The sequence below is a fragment of the Perca flavescens genome, chromosome 23, assembly GCF_004354835.1.
Source record: "Perca flavescens isolate YP-PL-M2 chromosome 23, PFLA_1.0, whole genome shotgun sequence".
In the NCBI taxonomy this organism is placed as follows: Eukaryota; Metazoa; Chordata; class Actinopteri; order Perciformes; family Percidae; genus Perca; species Perca flavescens.
The window spans coordinates 12,715,270-12,735,158 of NC_041353.1; the positions used below are offsets into that span (position 1 = coordinate 12,715,270).

Below are 19,889 nucleotides of genomic sequence, written 5' to 3' on the forward strand. Positions count from 1 at the left end.
AGAAAGGAAGACAAAGTGGGAGAAAGGTGTCAGTTTGAGAGTCAGAGGGAGAGATACCATAACTGACTGTGTGCATAAAACAAGCTCTTCCATCTCTCTCCTCCTCGAGCCCTTTTTAATTTTCACCCCTTCCAACCTTTACCCTTTGACATGGCAACCCCCCCCCCCCCCCATCCCTTCACTCCTCTAGGCCACAGATGAGATCTGTTTCTCTTCCCTATCCTCCCCGTCTGCGTCTCCGTCTCCGTCTCCCATCAGTGGTTGCCTCTTCTTCAGCTCTCTCTGATACTTGGCCATCAGCGAGGCGTAGATGCAGCCGTAACACGCGGCTGCAACCATCATGATGCAAACGATGCCGCACACCACTCCGGCAATCACAACTGTGCCGATGGCGCGGCGCACGCTCACGGGTCGGTAACGGGCACGGACACAATCCGGAGTTGCCTCTCCGCCTCCACCACCTCCTCCTCCTCCTCCACCTCCCATGTTTGAAGAGGAGTCATGACCAGTGTGGCTGTTGTCAGAAATTGGTGTTGCCCCACTGGGGTTAAGAGCGTTCCTGCTGCAGGGAGGAACGCCTCCTTGTCCAGAACGGGAACCCTCACCTCCTCCCCCATTCTCATCTTCAAGTTGGAGGCAGTAGTTGAACATTTCCACCGGAACGCCGCGGATGTCTCGCCCACGCAGATCCTTCGGTAGCGTGCACTCCACCGCGTCCACCTTCCCCCCTGACGGAGAGAGAAAGAGGTGCAGAGACAGGAGGACAGGGAGAGGTCATTTATGAAATGCCTTATGCCTGTAAAGCACTACCAATTAACTGAGAGAGGGGAAGCGATAGAGAGTGGGGTGGTTGTGCAAACACTAGGATGAGTCATACATCACTTAACACACACACAGAGTTTGCCGTGCCCTCTACACTAAGTTGGAGATAGCCTCAAATAAGCCCTTCTATAATTCATGAGATGACATGCCTAGCTTTAGCAGAGCTCTGTGTGGAAGCAAAAAATATCTGACTCACTAATTCCCACAGGCGGCAGGAGGGTGGGTGATCTACTTTGTTATCATCACGTGCTGCATTTGTCTCCACATAGTATTCGGCTCCAGATTGCGTGTTAGAAAGCCATTGATCCTTCACCCTCGGCGTCAGATACGTAAAGCAACAGAAACAATGAGATGAAGGCGGAGGACAACAGAAAGATAGAACGAGCAAGTGGTATTTAGCCAGATGCTTTTATCTCGGCGTGCGACAAAAGAATCCCTTCTGCAAACAGAGCTCGCTCTCCAAATAACTCCAAACATCCCAACCGTGTGTACTTGAAGTAGTTTGCAGGAGATAGAAGTCAACACAGACTGCTGTCACCGAGCATTTCGCACTTGTTCGATGCTTTGTCTTACTTTCTACAACATATCGTGCATTATCTACCCTTTTAACAGCTACTGACATGCGTTCATGTTTAACTACAAAATGTCTCCTTGTAATTCTTCTCTGCTGCTCTGGCGATTATTAAATCATCATGTCCGTCCATCTTTATCTGACTGTACTGAAGCTGAGCTGGAGAGTAGGGCCCAGCAAAGCAGAAGAGAGTAGAATGAAGCAAAGAGCAGAATGGAGCAGAAAAGAGAAGAGACGCTTCATTAGCGGGGCAGCTGAGGCCCGAGGCGCTGAGGTGAATGTAGATTTTTACACATGAAGAGAGAGCAGAGAGCAGCTGTGGTTATCTGATGTATTTACAGCCTGCAGAGACACGTGGGTAACACACACAGTACACATGTCATATCACCCTTTCAAAGCTCCTGTAACATACAATCAAACATCTACCTCTGTACAGCAGCCACTCCATCCAGTGTTTAAAATCGCGGAGGTTGCAGTCACATTCCCAGGGGTTGTGTCCCAGTTCCAGGTGTCGTAGGTTGGCAAGCGGCTCAAACGCTGCCCTCTCCAAACCATGAAGCCTGTTACCGGCTAGAGACAGCCACCTATGAAATAATTAGAATAACATTCATTTACTCTCTTAACTCGAGACAACTTTACCCTTGTGGCACTGATGTTTAAAGCAGGCAGCTACTACATGTAGTGTACAACCACTACTGGGCAATACTTCAATATGTTGAATTCCATTGTAATTGTATATTGATGATATGATCATATTGTGTTATCATTTGCAAGTTGTAATTTCTAACATAAGGAGTATTTAATTTAATTTTAATTTGATTTGAAATCCTAGCTGGTGGATGGTAATAGTGTTCATAATGTAAACAATGTGATCTAACACTAGTGTTGCTATGGGGGTCTGTAATAGCACATGAATTGTTGTTAAGTGTTGATTTCTACCTGAGGCTCTGCAGCTCATCCAGTAGCCCCAGAGGAACAGAGGACAGGCCATTCAGGGATAAATCCAGACTCTGAAGACCCCCCAAACCCTGTAGAAACATCAAAACAAGCTCTCTGTTTAGTCATCTTTGCTCATACAGTATGGTGTTGTAGTGTATACTTTCCCCCAAACTCTATAATTATAAAATCTATTAGTATTATTGGCTTCTTTTACTGTTTCCAAGGGGCACAGCTCGTCCCTCGATGGGCTAATCTTGTTAAATTTAGGATCCCAAGTAAAGTCATGACACAAGCTCACCCTGCAGACTGCCTTGGTTCAGATAAAAGTGGATGAAAGTGTTGAGCAAACGGTTTATTACTAATTTACTACCTGGACAGGATCCCAGTCATGTACTATATCTGCTTAGGTTGGCTCTACTCCTAAATGGAGCCTGTCGAGCCTTGCCCAGGAGCTGAAACAGTTTATCAGTTAGTGGTATCAGCTTCTTTCTTCATTCACATGCTGTAGTATTTTGGTGGATTGAATAATCTGGTGCTATAGCTCACACTGTGCATGACTGTATACAATTTAGCACAATGTTCTGTATGATTCTTAGTATGAATAAGGCTTGTCTTGTCAGTGAGCTGTATTAGATATGGTGTTATGTAATCTACAGTGCCTACCTGGAAGAGGTCTCTGTCCATTACAGTTAGTGAGTTGTTGTGCAGAGTCAGTCTTGTCAGGTTGGACATGTCTCTGAATAATCCACCTGGCAAATTATCCAGGTAGTTATTAGAGAGGTCCAGCTCCTAAAATACACAAAAAAATACATTTTCACTTACATATACACCTTTGCATTTAACACACCACGTGTCTGATGCTCTTATTGAAAATGACTTTGACATGACGAATGACATTTTATATTGAACCTTAAACTGGCACTGATATCAAGTGCAATGGTAGGATACGTGTAAAAATCTCCATACTCTAGATCACCAATGTAACAATCAGTCAGAATGGAGAACAAACTCTTTACAGCAGATAGATGCTCAGCAGTGTGGAAGTAAATTGTCTTTCAGTTCAGCTAATTAGGGAGTTGTACATTAAGCATTGACAGTGAATTGACCCAATCCATTGTATCTGATGTGCTAAATAACAAACCGTAACAGGATTTAAGATTGGAAATAAACAGCAGCCAGCGGTTGTGACTAATGAGCTAGCAGTTACCCAGCCTTTTTTTTTATCTTATTTTTTGCAGTTGCAGTAACGATCCATCAGTTTTAGTTCTTACATTTTGAATTCCAACTGGGCTGTGCTTTGCACACAATATTTCTAATGATGAGTAGCCCTGCAAAACCTTGAAAACAAATGATCACTTATTGTCCTGGGGAAAACACTGCGCACAGCATGGTAAACAACAACATAACAACGCAACATGTTCAACTTCTAGGAGAATAAAAATTCCACTGACAACAATAAAAAATGGCTGCAGACCTCCAGAGAGGAGAGGTTAGCGAAGGCAGAGGCTCCCAGCGAGGCAAACTTGTTGTTGGTTAGCAGGAGGGAGCGGCTCCATGGAGGCAGGAGGTGAAGGGGCGGCAGGGAGGAGAGACCCCGGCCCCCGCAGTCCACCACCAGGCTGTCTGAGTCGCAGAGACAGGGAGGAGGGCAGGCGGAGGCTGCAGGCAGCAGTGTCGCCACGAGGCAGAGGACACAGAGGAAGACTTGAAGACAAGAAAGAGGAGGAAAGAGAGAAAACAAACATGGTTATTTTTTCAGTGAATTATATTTTCAGTGTGGAAACCAATCAGGGGGATGTGTACAGAGGACTGCAGAGAAAGTTAAAGTAATAAGCAGACACGTAAAAAGGAATGAATTGAAGGATGGAGTGAGTGGTTTGAAATGGAAATGATTGTTAGAAACCAGGACTATAGCTTTCACAGAAGCTTTTACAGTTGTCTAAAAACATGCAAAAAAGAGATAAGATTAGTTCTACATATTTGTATTTAAGGCATCAGTCTAATCACAAAGACAGCTCTTTCAAAAAAAAAGCTCTACTTGTTTGTTTCGTCTTGTATTTTTGAGTGTGTCAGGCTTTGTCTTTTTCTTTGTCTTTCTGTGTGAACGTTTACTGCATCTCACAGGCAGTCACACTCGTGAGGAAAATCCCTTCTGTTTTATTTCATTTTTGACTTATTGTTTTCTTCAGACTATAGTTATTTCACCATTTCCACTCATACTATCTCTTCCTTTCTCTCTGTTCCTTTTTCATTCTCTTTCTAGTTTTTGTGTTCGTCTTTTTTTGCTCCTTTTCTGTCTGTTTTTGTATCTAACAATTCAGGCCTTTTCATTAATTTCTTTTCATATTCATTTGTTTCCCTGTCTGTCTGTCTGTCTGTATTTGCATCTGTCTGTCTCTTCACTCTGTAATTCTCTCTCGCCCACTTTAGTCTCTATCTTTCTCATTCTCTTTCACTTCGAGTCTCTCGGCACTGCTCTGTATTCCCTCAGTGTCTCGTTACAGTGGCTGACTTTGTTTCCGTCCAATGGCTTATCAGCACGACTTATGCTTTATCTCTCTGTGTATGTGTGTGTGGGCATATGCTTGTGCGCCTGTGCGTGTGTGTGTTAAGCACCAACAAAGCGTGACATTAAGAAAACTACTCTGTCTAAACTCCAGACACAGACACAGCACTTTTTTACTTCCCGACAAGACGGTTTGCTTCAACAGCAGATTTCATCACTTGCATCATCTGCATATTATTAGCATCTATTTCTTAGCGTGCCATTGCCTTTTGTCACACTGTGTCACCCGCTCCCTGTTGTATTTTCTCTCTTAGTCCATCTGTTTTTCTCTAAATTTGCTCTCTTTCTCATTTTCTCCCTCTTTCCTCTCACTCCCTTTCACCACATTTGCCGTAAGTGTGATGAAATAGCCCTTTACTGGACACTCCACATTCTGATATGTTAAAATTGTCATGAAAATCCGACGATATGAGTGATTGCATCATGAAAGTCGTCTCATTCTTCTAAAGTAAGGCGACTTTCCTCTGGCCCTGAGACTTGTAATGGCGCAGTGAGAGAGAGAGTTGAGAGGATGCTTTAAACATCCCATTAAAATCATTTTTATTCCCTTTAAACTGGTCATAAATAGACTTCAAGTGAGAACAGACAGTGAACTTAATTAATCATAAATGATGAGTAATGCTGAATGATTTGAGAAAATTATCTAGTAGTTGAATTTTTTATCACCTCTTTAAGCTCATCAAAACATTGTTGAAAGGACAGTTTGACATTTTGGGAAATACCTTTTGGGAAATATGTAGATACTCAGCAGCCGGTTAGCTTAGCTTAGCATAAAGACTGGAGGCATGGAGAAACAGCTAGCCCGTTGGTCGCCTGACGAGCTCACGGGGACATCAGACTCCAGGAAGTTACTGTGTCCGGACATGAAATAGTCCGACACATAACCCCCCTAATGCCACATGTGGTTTTCACACTTAGATTTTTGTACGGATTAAAGAAACATGATAAAATGTTTAGACAAGTGAGCTTAAAGAGTGCTATTTTGTTTAGTTTTGTTTACCTCTTGACAGAGCCAGGCTAACTGTTTCTCCCTGTTTCCAGTCTTTATGCTAAGCTAAGCTAACTGGCTGCTGGCTGTAGCTTGATGTTTATTGTCCTTACATGTGAGTGGTATCGATCTTCTCATCTAACTCGTAAAGAAAATGAATAGGTTCATTTCCCAAATTGTATAACAACTGCTTTAATTAGGAGTCATTTTATGTGAGTCATGTCTGAATTAAAATCTATGCAAATGAAAGTGCAGTGAGAATTGCAAAAGCAGCATTTCTTTACAATCGGAATTTAGATTTAAAACAAATTGGAACACACAAGTTTTTTTTTTGTATGCATCTCAACCCCTCCAAAGGTAATAATATGCATCATTTTTGTGCAAACACAAAATGTCACAATTCAGAGATTAGTTTGATTATATTTATCTCACTAATCTTTGTTACTTGAAAGGTTTCATGGCGATTAGAAATTGTATTGCATAACACTTTGTGGAAACATCTGGAAACTACATTGTATAGTTGTGTGAAAACACACTGACAACGGTCTAGAAATAGCATCTTTTATCAGACAGCTTTTAACTGCCAGTCAGACAGAACATGACCTCCCATAACCAGGACACTGCCCCATTTTACATTCCGAACCAAAAGGGGTCAGAAAGTAAAGACTGTGGCCTTGTAAGAAAGATCAGGGTGTGACCTCTCCCTCCCTGTTCCTGTAACTATTATCCTCTCTGCTCCATCCGGCAGTATAATCCTAATCTCTGGGAAAATTAACACCACTTCATAAATGGATGAAAGAACAGATTTTGAAGTATCCTGAAGCATCCTGTGCCATTGTACTTTGTGGTGGAAATGCTTCAGAGGGCCAATCTTCACTGCGGCAGCTCAGTAGGAATCTAGAAGGATTTTGCTGCACAGTGGCTGTGAATTTCCTAGAACAGGTTTGAAAAGGTACAGTAGTGCGGGAGATTTGTTAGGAGAATGTAGTTCAGAGGTAGAAGTACTGTTATACAACTGAGAGAGAGAGAGTGAAAGAGAGCCGGGAAGAGACAGAAACTGTGTACACTTTGCTGCTTTTCACTCATATCATGTCATATTTCAAATTCCGGTCATCTTTGTTCACTTTTTCATCTCTCTCAGCCTGAGGTATGGACTTTATTTTGCAAAGTTATTCTTTTTCTGCCCTTACTCTTTCATTCTTTTCTCCTAACCACAACCTCTCCTCTCCCTCTCTTACTGTACATTATAACTCCCCCTCACCCCCTCCCACCCTTCCTCAGTGCTGAAGCCTATCTTCCAACATTTATGAGTGGTTTTAGCTGCTCTCATGGAGGAGGTAGTTGTTGTTTTGGCTTATTTTAGCTGCTCCAAATCCTCTCTGCTGTAGCGCTCCACACAGCCAAACCAGAAGGAAAACATTCAGCCACAGTCAGAGGAAGATAGGGAGGTTCAGTCCAAATAAGTCTTAAGTGGTTCTGTGCAGTTTAATTCAGTACGAACAGACTTCAGACTGAATCTTTTATAAGAATTCCCAAACACATACCGTAAAAGTGCTGACATTTAGGGCAAATGTAGGCTGGCAATGCTTTCAGCTATGGTTAACAAACTGAGACACGACATTAAAATGCAACACCATGTTCCTGTTTGATTGAAGACTTCTGAGGCAACTCTTAGAGCAGTATTGCCCAGTAGACTCCCAACACCCCCAAGTAGTTGTCAGCTTTCTTTTAGTTGGCATGGTAACTGGCACACCCATCTACAGTCTGTGTACGAGTGTGTTTGAAGTTGTGAAAGGGTTCAAATAACACAGGTCGTAGGTAATCTTTGAATTGGGATAATTAACTGTCTGTAAGTGTATGTTTGCGTGGTCATTTGTATGTATGTGTGTCATGCTGTGTGCAGTCACTTGGGTGTCTTGTAGTACTTTCTGCCTATTTAGTTCTGTACAAAGTTGCAGGATTATGGTACACACACAAATCTACACAGACATCTTTTTTTTCTACTGCCATTTATTTTGAGTGTTTGTCACCTTCACATGAAGAGTCATACGACTCCTGTAAATGTGGGGATGTTTGACAGTGTCACCTAGGCAACACTGCTTGACAACTCTGGGGCCTCAGCTGTTTGTAAGTTTATATCCAGGGGCCCCTGGGTGACACTGGACCCAGCTATGATGTAATCACCGCAGGCATCTTTGTTACTGAGCCCAGTTGCATGTTACCAAGGGGCCAAGCTGTTTTCCATGCAAGCGACGGACTCGCTGCTATCTTATTACTAGAACGACCAGCTGCCCTCCATGCAACAGAGTTAATTTTTAATGTTAATGTTTCACATGGTCCTCTGTGCAGGAGTCTCACTCAAGGAGTTTAGATTTAACTCCTGTGACTCCCAATACCGGCTACATTACCTGATACAACATTACAGTATGCCTTCATTTGCATGTATTTACCAACGCTGAATCTCCTCAGTGGGAATTTTAGGGGCTTCATCATTAAAAATGTTTTGAATACAATAAAGCATGATAAAAAAAGAGGTCAATGTGTATCAACTGTACACTGGTTGGTCTTCCTCAAATCAACTAGTACCTTCAGTAGGAGCAATAATGGTGGCATATTGTTGACAACATATTATTATATTGTATGCATGGTAGTCACGCTTACATTTTGGCTGCAAGGATCCAGTTTTATTAAAGTAATGATATAAAACGTTGAAGATATTTGTGTCAGCAGTCATAAGAGGCATAGTGGATATGTGATAATTTCTTCACTTGTTTGAGTAACAGAGAAGTATCTTAAAAATTATTATTCGTCATATCTGATGTGTAATCTGCCATCTGTAATATCTCAACACACTGTGTAGCCTGTCTTTCTACAGCAACGGTGTCTGTGTAATTTGTCAGAGGCTGTTACATGTCTGATCTCCACTGTAACCTGAGTCCTCATTTAGTTAGCAGATGGAAAATAGCCAGCCAGCGTGTGGTTAGAAAGTGTGTGTGCTCGCCTTGAATGTTTGTGTGTGTTTGAATCCCTTTATACACTATACTGTCTACCATCTCACTGTATGCGTGGCTTTTCTGTGTAAGGCTTAGAAACAGATATAAAAGAATACACAACACTCGTACACATACAGTATAATATCGAGGTCCCAGTTGTGTCACCGCATTATTTCAACATTGACATAGTAATGCTGTGTTACCGTAGCAACCAAGTGCTATAGACCTTGGTAAAAAAGAAAAGAGGAGAAATAAGGAGGGAGAAGTTTGTGGTTCACATCAAAATCCCCATCATTTAACCCACATAATATTTTTTCTCTCACGCACAAAACCTTTCTGCCTGACTCTTGGGCACTTAAATGCTTACTCACACACAGGAAGTCATGGTCACACACACACACACACACACACACACACACACACACACACACACACACACACACACACACACACACACTCACTCACTGACACATGCGTACATCAGTTGAGGATAAGCAGGAACAGGGTGTAGGGATTTTGGCTGTAGGCTACTCCTGCTGACAGTGTGAGGAGAAAAGGAGAGGTTGTAGTAGTCCTCCAAAATCTTCTTTTTTATACTTTATTTATTAGCCCCTATGGGTTTACTTCAAATATTTCTCTTTATTTCTGTCTTTCTCCCCTCGCTGTTTACTCTTGTCCCTCTCTCATCCTCCATTTCTCTCCCATCTACTCTCTCTCTCTCTCTTTCTCTCTCTCTCTCTCTCTCTCTCTCTCTCTCTCTCTCTCTCTCTCTCTCTCTCTCTCTCTCTCTCTCTCTCTCCCTGCCTCCCCTGTCCATTTCTCCTGGGATGAATTCTGCATCGGTAAGACAGAATCATTATTTTGACTTGGTGGGGTGAGGGGGGAAAATTTAGGCTGATCTGCCTATCTGTATCAATTTGTTGTGACACACAAACATGAAAGCATGGCCCATGGGAGAGTATGACATGCAATGACATTGTTTTTGTGATAGTGGCTATTAATTAGCAGGAGTGACAGGAAAGACAAAGAAGGGGAAAGATAAAGAGATAGGAACAAAGGCGAAAAAAAGGGAATAAAAATTATAATAAATTATCAGTAAAGCATACTTTTAGGCCAGTTTCAACAAATCCACTGCTACATATTTCACTGTCACAACATCTATTTGATGGATGTGGCATTGCTTTCTACTGACCACTCAACTGGGCCTCAGTCCAAGGCTGAATACATTCAGAATTTGGAGAGAAAATAAAGGATGCTTGGCTTTTGATTTGTCACATCCGCATCAGTGTGACTAGAATAGAATAGATTCTGCCTTGGATGTGTGACAAGTCGTAATGTATGCCCACTCATTCCTGAAAAGAGATGGATAGACAGATGGTATTGATCCAAACCATGCGCGCACAAACACACACAATATTGTGAGAGATAGTTGTCATGTTTTGGTTTCCGGAGTTTTTAGGTGGTTATTTGTTGTTTGCAGATAGATAGATAGATAGATAGATAGATAGATAGATAGATAGATTTGAGTAACTCAAATTCTAATATTAGACTTGATTGTACACTACTTGAGATCTCTTATCATGCTAATTGGATGCCCTTTTCAGAGGCGTGCGGAGTGTGGAATGGAGCATATCTCAAATGGCTATATTATTCAGGACCATTATCAGTCATTTTCTATGATTACTTGGTGAGTAAAGTACTATTTCTCCCCAAGAATGGGCCCTTTCCTTGCCACTGTCGCACCAAATGCTTGCTCTTGGGAGGAATTGTTGGGTCTCTACAAATTATAGAGTGTGGTCTAGACCTACTCTATCTATAAAGTGTCCTGCGATAACTTCTGTTATGATTTGACACTATAAATACAATTTAATTGAATTATTTCCATATCACTCGGCAAGTGCAGAGGATGATCCAGATTTCCAGATGTCCTTTGAAAGTGGGCCAATACCATGTATTTGTTTGTTTCATCTGGCACATTCCTGTTGTATCCGCATCAAACTATACTGTGGCCAGAAGAGAAGGGGGAATAAATAATAATGTGCATGCAGGTTTCTGAAGGCATATGTCCAGCTGGGAGCTAGTTCAAGGACACCCTAGCTGAAGCAATTTTCTAATTCCTACATAACGCTAGTAGCCAAGCTGACGTAATGTCACCGCAACAATAAACTATATGTTAATTCCTAGATCACAAACATTACATGCCACTGCCACTAAGGAGGTCAGGGGTCAAAGCCACAGTGCCGTGTTAGAGGATAATATTTCTGTATTCCTAGAAAGATCAATGTTATAAACCTCTGTAGGAGAGAGGACAAGAATACATGTTTATAGTAGAAAATTGAAGAATAAAATTCAAGTTGCCCCTCAATGGAGAAACCTTGTTTTAAAGTTTACTCCTTGTGAGTACATGTGGTTCCTCATTATCGAAATAACTTTCAATTATATTAAAATGGCTATTGATTACATACTTGAATTTGCCAGATGCTTTGGATTGTTTGCCTACAAGCTGTCATTCCAGTTTCTATTTAACTCAAGTCTCATGTAACAATAAAGGATCAGTCTCCACTCCAAGCCTAATGCCACACACACACACACACACACACACACACACACACACACACACACACACTTTGTCACACTGCTGTGGCTTCATGCCAAACCCATCATCCCAGTAGGGTTGAAAAGTGCCACCAGCTACTAACCACCCAGTATGAATTTGGTTTGTTGATACCTTCTCACAGCTGACCGATGTCTTAAAGTAATGTGTCCAATCAATTTAACAGCCAGATTAGCTGCTGCAGGCAGACAGAAAGTTAGTTTTGACTTCCAAACCTTATGCTACTCCTTTAGTCACAGCACTGTTTTACAGCTGTACTCGTGGTATTATAAACCAAATGTTTTAACCTCAGTCATCGTATCTATTCAAAGCCAAATCCTCTCTCCTTTCACCCTCTCTCTCTGTCACTTTGTCTGTCACTCTTTTGATTATGTGGTCAGTTAATCTGCCAGCTTTGTTTGGAACTGCAACAAGGTGCATAAACACGCACAGCGGACCAGATAAGCTACGGTGTGTGTTTATGTGTGAATAGGAATGAATTCATGCCTGCTTGTATGCAAATGTGTGTTGTGTCAGATGAGACAGTATTCTGGTATCATGGAGGCCTGGAGGCACCATATGGCATCTCCTCCTTCTTCCTTTGTTTTCAAAACTGTCTTTTCTCCTTCACTACACCTCTTTAATCTCACATCTCCCTTTCTCAAAAACACCCATGAACTAAGCATTCTCCACCACCTTTCAGAAAAGTAATAACACTTTCTTTCTCATGAAGGTTACAACCATTAGCCATTAGTTGAAAAATATGGCCAACACTGGTGACACTGAAGAATGCCAACACTCATTTTTCTTGTTGATCTTTTTACTGTCCCTCTGAAATCTTTTTCTTCAGTCCTGCTGATGAAAGCACACATTTGATTTTTGCAACATTTGAAAAGTTTGCACTATATTACCAGAATACTAAATGGAAACTAATCTTTTGTATCCTCTGTCTGTCAAATTCTATTTCTAAATGAACTCAGCTTTAAAGGACAGATCCTTGATGATCTGAACTCTGTCCTTCCCTGTACTGTAATAACTGTTAATCTGACATATTTGTTGGCTCTGATTTGATGGGATGCCTTACCCCTTTCTTCTCCTATCTTCCAGTCACTTGGGACGTGTGTTTGTGTGTGAGTGTGTGTATAATAGTGTGTGAGGATCTTGAAGACTAACAGCAGAGATCAGAGAGCTTCCAAGCTTTATGAGAAAAATACAGAGACAGTGAAAAAGCAAAGGAGAGAGGCAGAGAAAACACCTGTTTTGAAAATACTTGGCAGTATTGATTATGCACGTTTTGTGTCAAGGAAGAATTGAGCTGAGTGAGAGAGACAATGGCAATCTTTTTTTAAATAGTTTAATTAGTTTTGGCAATATTGTGTTACCTTAATGCAAAGAACATAATTGCATGAAAGAGACGGTGACTAACGAGAACCTTTTTAGATTCTTATTCCTAAAAGGCTTTAGCAATACTGTTATTTATTTATTATATTTATGTTGAGAAAACCCAATGAAATACACTGAGAGGGAAACTGAGACTGATCGTGCAGTTATATTGAACTGAATTTAATGCAGAGATGGATGAAAGAATGAAGAAAAGGTAGAGGACAGGTGAAGAGAGAAAGGAAGAGGTATGAGGTGATGGAGATGGAGGGAGATCGGGTAGCCCAGAGGGAGGTGTTTCTATCGATTTAGAGGTACTGTGTGGGTGTGTGGAGGGTCTGACAGATAGTGTTGCCCTGTTATTTAGTGTCTCCCCTGTTGCACAGAAGTTTGTGGGGGCGTTTTTGCCAGACACCTTTGGAACAATAATACCTCTCCAACAAGAAGACAAAGATCCCCGTTTTCATGGTCTCTTCTTTTTAATGTAAAGCCATTTATTTCCTACAGAGACTGCGGCATGTGTGCACCTTTTGTGTCAAGTTTGTGTCCGATGTATAACAAAAGACAGTAAGAATGCAGAAAGGAGCTCAATTCATGTTTGCGTATTAGCTGAGGAAGTGTCTGGAGTCTCTCAGAGAGCAAGATCCATCCACTCCACTGTCTAATCCACAACACGCAGCTGTCATATCTGTTGCTATGCCACCCAACTTCCGACAGATTTTTGTTTTGACTGAGTGGTATAAAAGAGAGACAAATTGTGGGGGAGAGAGACGGGGGCTGTGGGCAGAAAATTAGAGATAGAGGGAAGAAGAGACGTATATGTCTTCTTATATATATATATATATATATATATATATATATATATATATATATATATATATATATATATATATATATATATATATATATATATATATATATATATATATATATATGTGTGTGTGTGAAACCAAGAAGAGAAAAATGTGAGGGGAAAAAAGAAAGGACAGGAGAAGGGGGAAAAAAGGAAAGGGAAACAAAGAAGGTAAAATGCATAGGAAGAGAGACAAATAACCTGCAGGTCTCTCCCCCATCATTCTCTTCCCAAGTTGTTTTGTTTCCACAGACTGCTGGCTGTATTAATACATCCAGTAATGTGGCATTTCACTGGAGGACTTGGCACGTGGCCAAAGCCGGCTCAATGCCCTCACCCTCTGTGTGTGTGTGTGTGTGTGTGTGTGTGTGTGTGTGTGTGTGTGTGTGTGTGTGTGTGTGTGTGTGTGTGTGTGTGTGTCTGGGCATGCTAACATTAGCAGCTGTCAAAACAGACAGCGTTTCTCCTTTCATGTGTGGTTAGGAGTACAATTTAAAATAAAAAAATAGAGCAGAGTTGAGTAGGAACAGAGCACTTTTTTCTCCTCTTCTTGATTGTTTTTCTTAACTCTCTCATCTTTTTCATCTGCTTTTGTCGACTCACCAGGTCTGGCCAGGTGGCGGGTGGTAGAGCTGGGTGAGGGCAGGCCGATGCCCCCAGGGGGGTGGGTGTGGGGGGGCATGACAGCCTTCCTCTGTCAGAGGGGCGGGGCTATGGGGGCGTCAAGCCACCATGCCTGCAGCCTCCACTAGGGCGGTGACTGCAAAAAGCTACACCAAAACACCTGAGGAGAGAAAAAAAAAATGAGTGAGACAGACAGATGAGGCAGTATCACATCATATTGTTATTGCACAGGACTACACAAAGTAATGTGCACATGCATACACACACCCGTATACACCAGCAGCCAAGAAGGCTAAAGCAGCAGGTGCTGTGTCTGTGTGTTTGCCAGAAGGCTTCCCAGCATAGATTAAAAGTGTATTTCTGTGCGTATGCATGTTTGCACCTATGCTATCTTTTGTGTGTATGTACTGTATGTGTGCGTAAGTGCATGTGCGCAAGCATCGCAAGCAACCCCCCCAGGCATAAATAATAGATGTGTGTGTCTTTGGCAGTTTACACAATCAGTTTGCCTTTCCCACAGACAGACCCCCTACTGCTACTGTCTGAGCAGAGACTGACACACACAGAGAAACAAAGGGAGTGTGAAACAGGCGGAGAGAGGGGAGGAAGAGAGAGAGAGGGGAAAGGTAGAGAGGCAGGGAAAAGACATTAACTCAGAAATGAGACATATGGACAGAACAAAAAGCGTGAAAAAGGAAGAGAAAGAATTAATGGGGAAAATAAAAAAGAAATTGGATCTGTTTGTATGTGTGATACTGCCAAAGTACCTTTGGGCAAGGCAGGAGACAGTAGAGTGATGCTAACATGTTGACCTCTTCGCTAAATAAATAAAGGTAACACAGCAATAGTAAACCTAAAGTGAATTCTGAGTAAACAGCAAGAAACATGTCACCTCGAGAGTACATCCAGTTCCTGAAATTCTAATGTGTTGGAGATGATGGTGTCAAACTGATTCCATAAATTATATCAGCTCTGAAATCTCTGAAGTCATTCATATGATCCACCTCAGCAAATCTGTTAAAAATAATCAACAAACTTTCCACTAAAGAAAATTAACTGTTCAAGACTGTTCACATCAAACTATATACAAGTTTAAAGGCGTGGTTCAGAATTTTGGACATAGGACCTCATTTCCAAGTTAGCCAGTGTGTTATTTATCAGTGGAGACCGTTTTCAACACTTTTCATCCAGTCCTTCCAGTTGCAGAGTTCGCTGGTGCTAGGCTAGCGCAAGTCAACAGTATCTGCTAGCCTGCCATTAAAAGTAGTCTTACACACTCCACAGTACACCTGAGGCAAATAAATTATAATGCCAGACTATCGATATAAATGTCTGTTGATAGAATAATGTTAGAATTAAAACTACCCTTGCATCTCAATGATTGACTCATCTGGAATGTCTTGTTACTGTTGTATGCAATAAAGTTAGTTGTATAGTTATGATATTGTTTTTTCTCCTGTTTTTAGTTGTCATTGTGTTTTCTGTACTAATATGATGGTTGATTGGTTGCAATTAGTTTGATGTTATCATTGTGATTGATGGACTTTTATATTGAGAAAAAAGTTGAGGAAAAAAAAAGACCCAGTCCAATTACAGCAGTGTAATGAAACATATCCCACATGCTTTGAAAAAGATGAGTCTTCTTGTCACTGTTGAGTCATTACAGTGAAAATAGGTTTGACGAGTGGGAAATTACCATGGGAGAAAGCTCGTTGGAACCTCAATACCAAATGGCTGATGCAAGCAAATTGACTCGCACCCCATGGGCCAATCAGTGTAATTTTGAAAATGCTGGAGTGCTGCTGTGACATGCATCTTTTTTTCCTATTTTCCATCATCAAAACCCAATCAGCAGTGTGTGAAATATCGCACTAATCAGATTAGGTTGTTGTTCCATGGTTAGCGGGTTAGTTTGTGGGGGAAACTTTTCCTGCACCGCTCATTTTGCCATAAAGTTGAATGGTGGTGAATGTGCATTTGTGGATGTGTGTGCACTGATTATGTAAATTAGCACCTGTACCGCCTTAAATAGGCATGTTAAGCAAAAATGATTGAGAATATTTGGAGGTTAAAGTGGATGTGTTAGGGAAAAATATAAAGAGGAAAACATGATAGATGGATTTAGATGAAGATAGACAGACAGTAAATTCAACTTTTTATGCGTATGGTCAAGCAGACAGACAGTAGCTGCTGTCACTTCTAAAAGTAACACTCATCAATCTGTTCAGAGTGTCAGTGAGTTATTTACAACTGGTCATACATGCTTTAGTGGAAACTGGAGGAGAGGAGAAGAAAAGGAAGTGGGGGAAGAGGTGAAATAAGTGAGAGGGTGATGACAAGGAAAAGAAGTGTAGAAAAGAGACAGCTAGGATAAAAAGGAAATGTAGGCGAGACAGGAAATATGGTTAGGTAAAAAAAAAAATGCAATGGGTGAATGGAGAGGACATTAAAATTCTCCTCCACAACCTCAGCAATGTTTTGTGTGTGTGTGTGTGTGTGTGTGTGTGTGTGTGTGTGTGTGTGTGTGTGTGTGTGTGTGTGTGCGCACTCAGTGGTGCTATTTGTGTTATCATTATTGCTATTAGTACCTGCCAGACACTGAACAAAATATAAAGCTCTTGCCTAATCCGTTTGCTCTCTCCCTTCTTTCTTTAGATTCCCTCTGCATATTATGCCTCTTCTCCTCTCCATCATCTCTTCATCTCTATCCTTTCACTTTCTTTATGACCTTCATCTTTCAATTTGCACTATTCCCTTCCCTCCTTCCCCTCTCTCTCATTCCTTCCCTCCCTCTCTGGCTCTTTCCTCTCCTTGACAAAGTAACAGAGGCATGTACCGAGGATATTTGGCAGATGGATTTCCTGCATGTAATTAAAGTAACATTAGCCAGGCTCTACTGGGAAATTTCTGTTGTTCTTTTTAAATGAGCACATGAGCTTCATTTGACGAATTCTGAAGCACAGATGAGAAATGAAGGGAACTCAAGGAATTTGGGAAGATTCCTCTCTGTTCTCTAGCTGTACATGTTTTCAATTTTCAGTTTGCTCGGTGGTGTGAATTTATTTCAAGATCAAAATGGTAGCGCCACAGAGCTGTTTTTTTTTTCAAACATATAGTGTATGTATGTATATGCAAGAGGAGAAATAAGATTAACAGACAGCTCCATTGTAATTACCCTTTTTACGGATTTCCATTTTTTTATTTATATACTGTAGAACACGTGTCAATTTCGGTTCACAATACATTTTGGCCCGCCTAGTTGTGCACCAAACCAAAAACACAGGAAAGTGTTTCTTAAAATGCAATTACCTGACATTCAAAGCAGAATTTGGGCAGATTTGCCGACTGAGACTCAGAAATTCCCCCAGAATTCAACAAAATGTCAACAAAAATGCGACAAAAAGCATACAAATAATGTCGGAAAAAGCAACACATATACAAAAAGGTGACAAATGTCTGAGAAAGCCACAAAAAAGTCTAAACAAAAACAAATAAACTCTACATGTCTGGCCATCGGTGTGATTCTATTTTTCCAGTGTGGCCCTCTGGGAAAATGAGTTTGACACCCTTGCTGTAGAACATCAAACAAAGCATTCTTCACACATTGAGATGAGTGCTTTTTTTCCTTTGTCGTAGTTCATTCAACTAAACATTTCTGCGCCAATTTCAAGTTGTGTGACCAATCTTTAATTCCTGCTTCAGCTTTAGAACTGTATGTGTTGCCTTGTTGTGCATGTTGGCCATTTGTCAAATGATTCATGGCTTTATGTTTCTTTATTTTGATTTATTTTGGGGAGGAAAACAGTTTGGCTGGGAAGCAGTGTGTGACTTTCTGAGCAGAAAGTAAAATCATGTCAAATGTCTGCATTGATACAAATGGTGAACAGGGCTTATATCAGGTTTAGAGCCAGATACCTGTTTATTGCTTGCTTCTCATTGTTTTCTATGCCATTTTGGAAATGAATGGGAGTGGATGAAAAAGAGATGCAGACATAACATTTTATCAGTTAAAAATGAGAAAAATATAATGCACATGATGAAATGTGCCCACATTGCGCACAATCATGCTGGAACTGTCACTTAGTTGATGTATTGGAGGTGTCGCAGAAGGTCACCTCTGCAGTCAAATGCTACAGTTCGCCCATCAGTTTCCATCACGTTAAACGGGTGGTCTAGTGGTAAGCCTGTCTGTCAGGCTATTCTCAGAAAGCTTTTTTTACCAATTTGACCTGAACACAGGGGCAGCCAAAATCCACACATGCACCCATGCACACATTCACACACGTGTAAATACTTGGGTGCTAAATTGGCCTGCATGTTGGAGTCAAGTAACACCACCTCCCCTTCTCTGGGTTCCTCTTCTCTCTCCTCTCCTCTTTCTGTCCTATTTTTTCACTCTGTTTATTCCACTAACTGTTTCCTGTCCGCACATAAGCCGGATTTATACTCCGCGGGGGGTTGCAGAGGCTTCGTGCAGAGCCTCCGACGTGCATTTCCTCAAAAATGTAACCACACACCTGGGGGCGGAGATAACAAGTAGAGACCACCAGCTGGGATGGGTCAACTTAGTCTGCTTGTGTTTTGTCCCACACGTTTATGATGCAGGAAGGGATTGTTGATAGTGAGGAAGTGAGATGAAGAAAGGCTCAGCAATGTCCTTTTTTTTTTATTTATGCTTGACAAATGTATATTTTGTGATCTAGCGAATCCATTTCCAGTAAGCATCTCCACCGTGATCGTCCCTCTCTATCACAATGTGAATAAAAGAATGTAAACATGATTACTGTAGGTACTGTATATGCTGATTTTATGTCTCAGTCTTCTAAATTAGCTGGACAAATTTGTATTTTGCCTTCTCCAGTTAAACTTCCCCATCATGTCTCATCTAACCATGACAAAGTTAAAGTAAGAGTGTAAACAAAATAACTTAATAATAAATGCATAACAGCTGGAAAATGTACATCACAAACATTTAGTATTGTGTTGGGTTTTACTCTGAGTGTGAATTTGCATATGCGTGCACAGCTTTGCTCGATGTGCCCACTTCAGCTCCTTTTTCAGAGCATTTCATCATTCTTGTGACATGCCTACTTGGCTTGACTAATAGTTTCTAATCAACTTGGCTGGAATTCTGTCTAATTTGCCACCAAATTGAAATACACCTGCACTCAAGAGGACGTCTATCTATGTGTGAAGGCAGGTGTTTGTGTGTGTGTGTGTGTGTGTGTGTGTGTGTGTGTGTGTGTGTAGCTGTAAACACACAGCCCAATTATTCACCTTCAGCTCTACCCTGTACTCCCTCTTTACACACACACACACACACACACACACACACACACACACACACACACACACACACACTTAGCAAGAATTAGCATTTGGCAGTTGGCTGGGGTTTGATTCAAGCCTTGTTCAAGGGATCTATCATGTCAGATTATTTGACAAAACAAATCACATTATACAATGAAGAGTCATAGCCCAAGTCATAATAACTGGTTAGGTGCATACCTGCTGTTGTATGTTCATGTGTGTGTCTGTGTAGGTGTGTTTGTAACAGTGC

The 19,889-nt window shown here is 41.2% G+C and overlaps 2 protein-coding genes across 3 annotated transcripts in view; one reads left to right on the forward strand and one right to left on the reverse strand.

The window, feature by feature from the left end:
• Window positions 1–19,889, forward strand: part of cacna2d4a (calcium channel, voltage-dependent, alpha 2/delta subunit 4a) — an 81,572-nt gene that overhangs the window by 32,286 nt on the left and 29,397 nt on the right. The gene's annotated exons all lie outside the window — the stretch shown is intronic.
• lrtm2a (leucine rich repeat transmembrane protein 2a) lies at window positions 187–14,429 on the reverse strand. Its single transcript, XM_028570986.1, has 7 exons — window positions 14,309–14,429; window positions 3,807–4,036; window positions 2,996–3,121; window positions 2,333–2,421; window positions 1,820–1,977; window positions 507–728; window positions 187–446 (listed from the first exon to the last, which is right to left on the reverse strand). The coding sequence occupies exons 1-7, from the start codon at window positions 14,385–14,387 to the stop codon at window positions 187–189; spliced, it is 1,164 nt and encodes a 387-aa protein (XP_028426787.1). The 5' UTR covers window positions 14,388–14,429.